An 11345-nucleotide genomic window follows, 5' to 3' on the forward strand; every position below is an offset into this window, starting at 1 on the left:
GGGGAAGTTCCTCATTTCGGTACTCTTTCTGTCGCGTTTGGAGTATGGCAGCTGAAGCCATTCCCCAATCTTTATCCCCTCAATTATTCCTCGTCTACTATCACATTTCAAATCATTAGAGACATCAAACCATAATGGCCGACAGTCGTCGGATAGAGTGGTTTCTTGGCAGAGCTGGACTTCTCCCGCCACCACAGCAGATCCCAAGCCTGGTGGAACCTCCAGCTCAGGACTATGAGCCGTTCGTCAAAGCCAACCGAGATGCAGCTCGTCAGCTTCTCGTCCAGCAGCGGATGGCTGATCCCAGCTACCGGCCGCCTTCAGAGCAGAAGCGCAACCTCTTCAGGACCAAGCACCAGAAGGAGGAGGCGGTTAATCATGCCAGCTGGACTTTTACCAAGCATGAAGTCGCGAGGGCGTTTGATCTGCTTCTTTCTACTGAGCCTTTGGCAGCTGCTGGTGTTGCTCAGGCTTTGCTGCTGTATACGACCTTGACGTCGCTGGACGAGCTATGGGGTCACCTACACGACCCAAAGCTCGAGAAGAGGATGAAGAGGAATCGGTTGTCTTCAACAATGGCAGATTCTTTCCCTCCAGGAATCACATGGCTGGACAAGGCTGCTTCTCACGACAACATTAACTACATCCATCTCTTGTGTCAAACTCGAGTCAGCCAAGAGGCTCTGACTCGAGCATTCGGCATCTCCTTGTCAAAAGCTTCAGCCGACGCCATGAAACTTCTCTTGAGCTACGGTGCCGCCGCATCCTCCTATCCAGACGCCGTCACCCAACACATCAGGATTGGCGATCTTGCCTTGGTGAGCCTCTTGTTGTCGGCTCCAACGGCCATGACGACTGGAGCCTGGCTCGAGTGCCTTGAGAAGGACCTTGCTCGTGTGATAGCAGGAACAGGATTCTCCCTCGAAATTCTCTTGCTGTGCGTTGCGAATCGACGAGATCTCGTCTGCGACTCGTTGCTCCTCGCGACTCTTCGCGCGCAGAGCCTACACGCTTTGGCTGTGCTTCTGGCTTATGCGAGTTCCAACGAAAAGTTCTTTGGCGTACGAGAGAGCGCTTGTGAACTGGCCACTTTGGTACCAGATTCAACTCAAAAGCTTCCCTTCTTCACGTTGCTCGCCGAAGCTGGGCTCGTTGGAGATTATCCCGTCCTCCGCGAGGAATTGGTCAAGAGCGTCAAAGCTCATCAGATACCCCTGGCCAAACTTCTAGTCGGAGCCGGCGTTAGTGTTGATATCCCTCCACACAACGCCCTGCAATGGGCCGTCTCGCAAATGGACTTTGTCATGATGGAGTTGCTCAAAAACGGCGCTTTCTCTTCACCTGTTTCACTTGCACTGAGCTACGTGCCGGAGTCAACCTCAGAGCCAGATTTGATCCATCTCATGGACATTTTCGGTCCCATGGGAGTATCTGGTGAATATCTCGACGCTCACTTGGTCCGCGCTGTACGGAACAAGCACCTGAGGCTTGTTGAGACCCTAGTGCGTTGCGGAGCCTCTGTCGAGTATGAACAAGCCTCTGCGATTCAGGCCGCCCTGGAAGCTGTGGACTTTGATATGCTCAAGGCGCTTCTGCAGCGAAAATGCTCGCCAGAGATTCTCTCGGCCGCTATCCCAGCTGCAATGGGCATCTCACCGAGGGACAGTCGGCTGCGGGCTATGAAGTCTATTCTGCAGAAGGGAGTCCACAGCCAGGTTCTCGGCGTTCCTCTACAACAAGTGGTGTCTGAGGATGGAGATATCGACTCGGACCTCATTCAGCTGTTCCTTGAGTATCACGCTCCTGTGGACTTATCCAACACGGCTGATGGAAACCCCGTTTTGGTGGCGGCACGACGAGGCAACGTTTCAGTCCTTCAGATGCTCTGCACTGGAGGACCGAGAACCGAAACCTTGTCTGTTGCCGTTCCTATTGCTTTCAAAGCCATGGAGAAGTTTGGCTACGACAGTGCTCTGGCCATGATCACACTACTCCTTCAAAAAGGAGCCAACGGTAAAGCCGTTGATCAGACGCTACTGGAAGCGTCGTCAAAGGATACTCGACTGGACATGGTTCGTGTTCTAGTTGAGCACCGCGCCAACGCAAACTACGCTTCTGGTGTCGCATACACCAACGTAATTGAGAGAGGAAACTTTGAGCTATTGGAAATATTGTGTTCAGGATGTCCTCCAAGCCCTCAGAGTCTCAGCGTCGTCTTTCATACAGCAATGAGGCCAGAATACTACAACTTGAAAACAATCGAGTTCCTGCTGGACTCTGCGCCTTCATCTCATCTACTTCAGGCCCCTGCAAGTATCGAAGGCGTTCTGAGAGGACATCCGAACCTGGCCGAGGTCGTCCCTTGCCTGGTACGACATGGTCTCAGCGTTGATACTGGAAATGGAATGCTGCTCTGCAGTGCCGTCCACGACATGGATGTCGCTCTTCTTAACACGCTCGTTTCCTCGAAACCTCAAACAGCGTCTTTGGCTGCTGCATTCCAAGAAGCCATCACCGTCGACCCTAGAGATGTCAAACTGGAGATTATGAAGCTTCTCCTGGAGGCCGCTGCCTCAGCAGAGATTGGACAGTCTGAATATCTTCCCCAAGAGACAAAGACCGCATTGTCTGGTGACATGGTTGGACTTGAGCTTCTGCTCAACCACAAGGCATCGGTCGATGTCCAAGGTGGACGGGCCCTCCAGGAAGCGGCAGCAGAAGGCGCACCTGAGGTTTTGAAGACGCTCCTCGCTGCCAACCCTACCGCTTTGACCATTGAGAAGGCATTCATAGTTGGTAGTTCATCCTCCGTGGCCTCCCATACGAAAGCTGTCATCTTGGGACACTTGCTCCGAACGGACCAAGTATCAGTGGATGCTGTATCCAAGTCTCTTACTGAGAGCGTCTCCAAGCATCCCGATGACATTATTCTGGCCAAGCTGCTACTGTCTTATCATGGCAAGGTCGAAATCGACACCCTCAAGATGGCGCTAGAATCATCTCCCGTCGACATGTTCCTGTCACTATCGCGAACCATCTCGGAACCGGCAATGGCGAAGGAACTATTTCGGCACATTAGAAACTCAGACATCGACTCCGAGAGGAGGTTCATTGCTTATCAGTCTCTCGTCGACAAAGATATCGACACCGATGAGGTTTCTGAGGCTCTTCTTGATTCTATCAAGTCTGATCCTGACAACTTGGATACTCCTAATCTGTTGCTCGAGCATGGAGCTATTGTAAACTACAAAGATGGAGCAGCTTTTACCATGGCCTTTGAGTCTAGCAACCTCAACCTCGTGCGGACATTGAGTCGACATCTCGTCAAGGCCGATGAAAGCGCCGCGACTCTCGCATTCGACTACGTGTCAAACAACTCCTCGTTCGACTCAGATGTTCGACTCGAGATTTACAGCTGCTTGCTAGAGTTCAGCATCAGTAAGGAGTCTCTGAATAAGGCTCTCGTCGGCGCTTTGGAGAGCGCTGCTACCAACACCGCCATCGTGAGCATGCTCGTGGAGCATGGTGCGGACCCCAACGCCGAAGAGGCTAACTGCTTCGTTCTGGCGTGCAAGAAAAACTCGCGAGACGAGTTTAGAGCTCTCAGCAAGCACGCAGACCTAGCTGCAGTTCTCCCTGCTCTTCTGGACCACGTCAAGGAGGAGTTGGAAGTCATGAACTGGCTCATTCTTCTCTTTGAAGAACAGCCCGCCGGAACAAAAGTTCAGGAGGATGAGCTATTGTTCAAGTGCATGCGCAAGTTCCCACAGGGGACTCTTGTCCTGGGATTTCTGCTTGACCACGGAGCGCCTGCTGCAGCCAAGATCATCTACAACCTCCGACCAATGTGGGAGCCGGAGGAATGTACAGCTCTGATGTGGGCTATATCGTCTTCTCTAAAGATCCATAACGCCGTTATCCTCCGGCTGCTGCAGATGGAGGATGCAGGTGAGTCACATTCAACAACCTATCCATACTTTTGTGCTAATAGTTCAACAGCTCTACCCACTTATGTGACACCGCAGTCGCAGATGTCGGCGGTCTTTCTTTGTCTACTCGACAAGTCGCGAACCCCTGTGCTGAAAGCCCTTCTCGAGCTCGCGCCAGGGGATATGTTCAACAGCACAGTTTCAGGATCAGACTTTAGCAAGATTGCTTGCTACCCCAAGCAGCCCAAGGCCCAATTCCAGTCCCTTTTTGAAGAGGAGGATGAGATCTCTCCCCGGGAGGCTGCTCTTTTCCTGGGTAACATTGATGCCTTCAAGCTGCTCGCGGGTGAGGGCACCCCAGACGATGGAACACTCCACTTGGCTTCGCTTTTGGCCCTTCCCGACTTTGTGACCTGGCTTTTGGAGACGCATGACGCCAACTATGAGGAGGAGAACTTTGGCTTCATGGTACCTTTGGGTCTGGCGTGTTTCTCCAAGCCATTCCCTTGGTGCAAGATCGCCAATGAAGAATCCGACTGGAACCTCCGCCTTCGAGAAACTATGAAGATCCTCATCGCCAAGACGCGAAAGACGTGGCGGTACAGAGAAAAGCTGGTCCTCCACATTGCACTAGAGAATGGACCCGAGGTGACAAAGGCCATGCTCGACGCGTTGGACATCCGTCATGAGGCGGATAAGGACAAGACGTATCTGTATACTGATAGGACAGGGCTGCATTACTCACCTTGTGAGTATGTGGAGGAGTTTATTGAGGTTGGAGATAAGCAGAAGAAGAAGCTGCTCAAGTGTTTGACGGGACAGGGGTTGACTTGAAGGAAGTGGGAGATTGATGTGTGATATGAATTGACGGTTGTTTTCTCGGCGAGGCGTATTTGGATTCAGGGACGGAAAGAGAGTATACCTAGTCGTCACAAATGATATTTTTCTATGTACTGTCATCGTCAAACTCTTCCACGCAGGTGGTAGTGTCTGCAGGCATTAACCGCAAAGCAGTCCAAATGACCAGCTAATAAGGATGACCAGCCCACCTCGAGAAGGGCCCCCATCCTCCTTTCTTACCTTTCACCTCTTCTGTTTGGCACCCTGGTGTTCATGACTTCTTACAAGATTTTGCTCCTCTCCTTACCCGATAGAGCTTGGATACATTCTCGGGAGTGCGCATTATCAATAAGCCCTATCCTTGCGTCTCGGCTTTCAGCTTCATAAACTTCATTGGCTGGAGAATCTCCCAGCTGTTCTCAAACAGCAAGTATACGAGTAAATGCTATCATGATCGACCCATCGAGAGGCAACCGAGGATACAGGGTCCAAGAAGGGACTACAGGGACCCATGACTCGTCTAGTCAGACCCAATTATAGCACAAGCTAAAGAGCACTTGGGAATACGAACCTTGGCATCTTCTTTTCATTGGACAACCTGGGGCTAGTTTGTTTCATCATACCTGCTGAGTAATGGATCGGTTCCATCGGCATGGGGAAATTCTTCCTCAAAGGGTTTCGTTGTTATACATCACCGCTTTTTCCATGTATTCAAGGTAGCACGGCAGCTTTGCTCAACCAGCGCTTGCGTTGGTTCAATTCCAATGCTTCCAAGCGTTGCCCTTTGGGCGCTGCTGGCTACAACGAGCCATGCGGCATATGTTCAATCTCGGGACTGTTCCACCGATACTGCCGACTTTAGGTTAATCCCTGAGGGTCTTCGAGCTTCCGTCAACGCTAGCCGCGATACTTTCGACACCGATTTTCACCTAGTTGCAAACTATGCCAACGGCACCGAATGTGACTCCACGTCTCCTCTGGATCTTGTGCCGATATTCACGGTGGTCGACTATAATGGCGCCCATCAATACCCCGGACAAATTGTCAACACGTCTTGCGCCAAGTACGGTCCGTTAGAGGCCAGGCTGAGACTTGAGATCACTTCAACTTTTAACCGGTCTACCTTACTCGACACCTTCGAGATCACACTCGGTTTAATGACACACGATGGCACTCCTTTGCTGTGTGTCGAGGCCAACCTGACACCCGAAGTTCGACCCTGGACACAACTCCTCAGTTTCTGGCTTCCCGTGCTCTTCTTTTCCGTGGCCTCTCTGGTTGCCTCTTGGCCTTTGCAGCAAACTGAACACCACGCTGTCTTCTCGGATGCCCAAGACAGGAATAACCACCGCATGGCCAGAGCTTCCGAGATGCTGGCATACATCCAGTTCATCTACTTCTCTGGCGCACTCAGCCTCCGATATCCCGGCTTCCTTCAACCCCTAATCGGCTTCAGCAGCTGGTCGACCTTAATGTTACCCGCAGGCCCGGTCTCGGACCAATCGCGATACGTCGGTGTCAGAGATGGTATCTACGAGACCAATGGGACACTTACTGGTGCGCCAGGCTTTGTGATATTATCGCAGATCACGAGCTCTCCAGGCATGTCAATGAATTGGTTCAACACCATCGTCTTTGCACTTATTGTTCTGTTGTTCTTCTTTGTCTCTATTCATGTCCGGGAGCTGCTTCGCGAACAAGGCTGCCCCAACTTGACAAACACCAGTCAAAAGCCTTTGTCACGCTTTAAAGAACGATCTTGGGCCGTTTCGAGACTGTTTCTTAGTCTCTTTCTGCTCCCCTTGAGCGCCTGGTCTACATATCAACTCTCCAATCGCATGATCCTGCAGAACTCAGCTGTCGCCATCCTTGCCCTCGTGCTCCTACTGTCTTCTTTCTGGTGGACCTGGACCCATGCCAATTCTTCGGCAGACATTGGGCTTTTCGTTATTCAAGGAGAGACCCGTCTTCGCGGTCAAGCCTCGAAGGAGCGGACACGCAAATACCACGCATTGAACATCTTTTCTTTGATGCTACTCCGTGGCATCATCATTGGAGGTCTACAAGAGCATACTCACACCCAATTTGGCAATCTGCTCGGGCTCGAACTTCTACACTTGATATGCACGGCGTATTGGAGTGGAGTTTCTTCTTTGCTTTCGCTCTCGGGAGTTTTATACGGATCGAGACTGGTCCTCTTTTCACTGCATACGGCATTTCTCCCAGGAGTCACTGACCTTCCCTCCAAGATCCTACTCGGGTACATCATTCTTTCATGGCACTTGGCTGTTCTCATTGGCATTTTTCTCATTCCCATATTTCTGGAACTTGTGCACCGAAGCCTTGCAGGTTGGACATCAAAAGCTGGCGTCACGGACCCTGAGAAGACGGCTCCTGTAAGTATACGTTGCACCCTGTGTTGTGATCCCAGCTTATCCGGTATCAGGCCATGCGTGTCTCTTCTTCCTCTAAATCCGACCGCTCTACAAAGGGCCCTGCAGGTTTTTTGTTCTCCGCTGCAGGGACACACAGCCATAGCCAGTATCTGGCCGACATAATTCTAAGTCGAGAATTACGCGCCTCTTCCCACAGCCTCAGCGATGGAGTTTCTGTTACCGACTTCTTGAAGTTCATGAAGAATGTCCAGGGCGAAGATCTGGAGCTTGAGACGTCCTCACTACTGTCATCATTCTTTAGCTCGGATTCTGTCCCCGACTTAAACAGCCTGGAAGCTCAAGTATCCTCAAAATCCCCCAAAATATCTATCAGTGGGATCAGTGAGCTTTTCTTGTCAAAGCAGAACCTGGCCATCAGAAAAACGCTACGTCAATATGATCTTGACCGACCGATCAACGAGTATTTTATCTGCAGCTCGCACAACACATACCTTATGGGTCGCCAGGTTCTCACACGTTCAACAGTCCAAGGATACATCTCTGTACTTTCTCAGGGATGTCGATCTATCGAGGTTGACTGTTGGGACGGACGAGATGGACAGCCGATTGTTAAGCACGGCTACAGCTTGACAGCGTCCATCAGTTTTCAAGATGTGATAGATACCATCAACCAATACGCCTTTCTAGCCTCAGACTTTCCTCTTTGGATTTCACTGGAGGTGCATTGCAGCCCTCGTCAGAAAAGCATCATGGCTCAGATAATGAGGGACACCTTCGGGTCGAAACTGGTAACAGAGCCTCTGTCTGACCTCTTGGGACCGCTTCCATCCCCTTCACAGCTGCGAGGGAGAATCTTGATCAAGGCAAAAGTTGCAAAAGGCGTCGAGTCTAGTCAAGAACCCCGAGTATCGAATGACATTCCCGCCTCGACGAGATCGTCGCAGGATCACGGCAGCCTGACAGAGGCAGAAAGCACTGACTCGACGTCCACTATCGACTCTTCTACTATCAATCAGGAGGCCTGTAGCCAAATCTCTCAACCACAACCTCCTGCGAACGATCCCTTGGAGGAGCTAGCGGTCTACGGACCAGGCAAACGGCTACCCCGCCCGAGCAAAGTCGAAGCAACTGGAAACTTCATCTACTCCGTCTCAGAGGCCAATTTCAAGTCCTACCTGAAACAGAAGCACGGCGAAAGCTCACTTGGTTTCCTTAACGCCAAACACATGGTGCGAGTCTATCCAGACGCGAGTCGGATAGACTCATCTAACCTGAGCCCTCTTCAATATTGGCGATACGGCGTGCAGATGGCAGCCTTGAACTACCAAACAAACGACCTGAATATGGGACTTAATCAGGCCATGTTTAATGGCGGCACTGATAATTCTGGTTACGTGTTGAAGCCCGAGAGACTGCGTCAGCCTCCAGAGCTCATCCCAGACCACGTCCAGGAGCTACGGTTCTCCATCGATGTACTAATGACAAAAGATCTCTGCTGGCCAGAGACAACTTCAGAAAATGCCTCGACATACGTCCAGATCAAGCTTCTGGTAGCCGATGCACACAAACAGGATGCATCCCAGACAAAACTTCGGACCAGGAGCATCCCTCTTCAGCGACACGACGTGATACTCGATTCTCGTCTTGGCTTTCAAGTCAAGACTCAGTATCCAAGCCTCGTCTTTCTGAAATGGTCTGTCAAGCTGTCCTCAGACACTCAGGGTTACCCCCGTCAATCTACACTAGCCTCGGGGATGGCCAAGCTTGAGAATCTCAAGCAAGGTTACCGGCTTTTGCCTTTGAAGAAGTCTTTTCAAGACGAGGAGGGCTGCGGTTACTTGATCTGTAAGCTGGATAAATCTTTCTGCGATCAGGATGGTGCAGGAAGTCAAGGTGTTGGAAAACGAGACACTCTGGTTTGAAGCAGGCCCAATTAGCGATTGCATTGTATCATGTATTTGTAGAAACTCGAATGACTGAATGAAACATATTAATCTATCTTCGTAAACGTGAAAATACACTTTGTTAGCGGGATTGTAGTCAACAACTCGGTTCCTGGCTATTCGTGGGCAGATGTCGTCAACATTAACCTAGGTGGCGTATTGTGGCACACTATTAGCTGCAACCACTTAACAATGCACCCTGGACATTATAGGTCGGGCTGTTTGGCTTTGTTGGTTCCTTTCTGCTGTGGGCTAGCCAGGGTTGGCTGCTACCCAAGATCTGCATCAGGCGGTTGGCAACCATCAAGGTGTTCCAGAAGGATGGTACCTCAGATGGGGCTTGGCCGATCGATTGAAACCTAAATCTCATGTCAGTTCTTGGCAGGAGAATTCCTCCTTGTTTTTGAAAGCAAGATAAAAGGGAGGTGGGGTGTGCATACGATGTAACATATTCTCCTCGGCGGTTGTGAGGCATCCCTTCATGGGAGAATCATTTACTCTTCTGGATTTGGGCACTGATTTGCTCTTCTGACGCTCCTTCCCTGGCGTGTAATTCATTAAATGTAGTTCGGGGCCCTGGTAAGTATCTCAAATACTTTCTACACAAAGAGAAGCAGAATTATGGCGCTACCTTTGGGAACTGTGAAATCTCGCCGCGGTTGCACCATAGGCCGTTGCATAATATCAGCATAGCGAGATAAACACCAAGCTTCAGTAAACAAGTAGATTGGGACCTCCGGGCTTCTAATAAAATGGGATCAATGTTTGATTAGGTCTTGGTCATGATGATTTCCTTATTCATCCAGTCTTTTGACTATATCTTGCCCGTATTTCGCTTTAGCATGTCAAATCCCACAGGCTGCTTCTTTACACCACAACGCTCGCTTTCTCATATGCTTAATTCCACTCGCTACGCCAAATCACTTTCTACTTATACATTTAACACGTCTCTTAAGCCTGGGCGGTGACTTCAAGCACACAGCGTCCAGCAACTTGACCAGTGGCCAGCTTGTGGACCCAGTCATCGAGGTCCTCAAGCTTGCCCTTTGATAGAATAGGCTATTTATGGGTTAGTATTTGAAATTCTGAGATGTTGTGGGGTTAGACTTACGCGGACGAGACCTCGGGCGGTAAAGTCGAGAGCCTCTTCGACGTCCTTAAGGTTACCAACGACACTTCCGACAACGTTCAACCGTCGAAGAACCATGGTCATAGGGGCACAGCCAGCAATGATGGTGCTGTCCTGAGGAAGACCGACAGCAACAACAGTGCCGTTGGGGCGGAGGAATCCGGGAGCAGACTCGTAGGCTGCTCGGGTGGCGGCTGTGACGATCACACCATGGGCTCCGTACTTTGTGATCTTCATAATCTCGGCTGTGATGTCCTTGGTCTCCTTGAAGTCGATAAAGACCTCGGCGCCGAGCTTCGTGCACAGCTCGCGCTTGTGGTCTCCGCCATCGATGGCAATGACTCGCATGCCCATGGCCTTGGCGTACTGGACAGCAAAGTGGCCGAGACCACCGCCAGCGCCGGGAAGGACAATCCACTGGCCAGGCTTGACATTGGATCTAAGAACAATTAGTACTTTGTAGCTTTCTTTGATTTTCACGAGTACTAACCGCTTGCAGGCGCTGTAAGCTGTGACTCCTCCGCACATGATGGGACCAGCCTCCTCATCAAGGACACCGTCGGGGAGCTTGGTAGTATACCGACCATCGGCGATGACGTACTCCTGGAATGTTCCAGGAACAGAGAAACCACTGTTTGTCTGGTTGGGGCAGTGCACCTCGTCCACACCATTGAGGCAGAACTCGCACTCGCCGCAGGTGCTGGCAATCCACTTGACACCAGCACGGTCACCAACCTTCCACCGCTTCTCCATACCCTCACCAACAGCAACGACGGGACCAGCTCCTTCGTGGCCGGCAATGCCCTTGGTAACGTCCATCATGCTGAGGCCAAAGTCCTTCCACTCGTTGTGCAGAAGAGACTTGTCTGAGCCGCAGAGACCAGACCAGTTGACCTTGACCAGAATCTGGCCGGGGCCAGGCTTGGGGACATCGATGGTCTCGATGGAGGTGGTTGACTCGGGGCCGACGCCTTGGCGGATGGCAGCACGCTGCTGAGCGGGAACCTCGAGGGAAGCCATTGTGTGTAGAGTGAAGTGTGCGGGAAGGAGACGGATGTATAGAAGTGATATGGATTGTATGAGTAGAAGAATAGGTCTATTGTCAGGA

The 11345-nt window shown here is 51.2% G+C and overlaps 3 protein-coding genes across 3 annotated transcripts; 2 read left to right on the plus strand and 1 right to left on the minus strand.

The window, feature by feature from the left end:
* Positions 1-134: 134 nt before the first annotated feature.
* Positions 135-4763, plus strand: NCS54_00199800 (Hypothetical protein; the record flags this gene model as incomplete). Its single annotated transcript, XM_053147609.1, has 2 exons — positions 135-3948; positions 4000-4763. The coding sequence occupies 2 exons, from the start codon at positions 135-137 to the stop codon at positions 4761-4763; spliced, it is 4578 nt and encodes a 1525-aa protein (XP_053003584.1).
* Positions 4764-5533: 770 nt separating this feature from the next.
* NCS54_00199900 (Phosphoinositide phospholipase C) lies at positions 5534-9087 on the plus strand (the record flags this gene model as incomplete). Its single annotated transcript, XM_053147610.1, has 2 exons — positions 5534-7165; positions 7216-9087. 2 exons carry the CDS (start codon positions 5534-5536, stop codon positions 9085-9087), a joined length of 3504 nt encoding a protein of 1167 aa, XP_053003585.1.
* Positions 9088-10059: 972 nt separating this feature from the next.
* Positions 10060-11257, minus strand: NCS54_00200000 (PKS-ER domain-containing protein; the record flags this gene model as incomplete). Its single annotated transcript, XM_053147611.1, has 3 exons — positions 10060-10167; positions 10220-10676; positions 10728-11257. 3 exons carry the CDS (start codon positions 11255-11257, stop codon positions 10060-10062), a joined length of 1095 nt encoding a protein of 364 aa, XP_053003586.1.
* Positions 11258-11345: the final 88 nt, after the last annotated feature.

Source organism: Fusarium falciforme, chromosome 2 (assembly GCF_026873545.1).
Source record: "Fusarium falciforme chromosome 2, complete sequence".
Lineage (NCBI taxonomy): Eukaryota > Fungi > Ascomycota > Sordariomycetes > Hypocreales > Nectriaceae > Fusarium > Fusarium falciforme.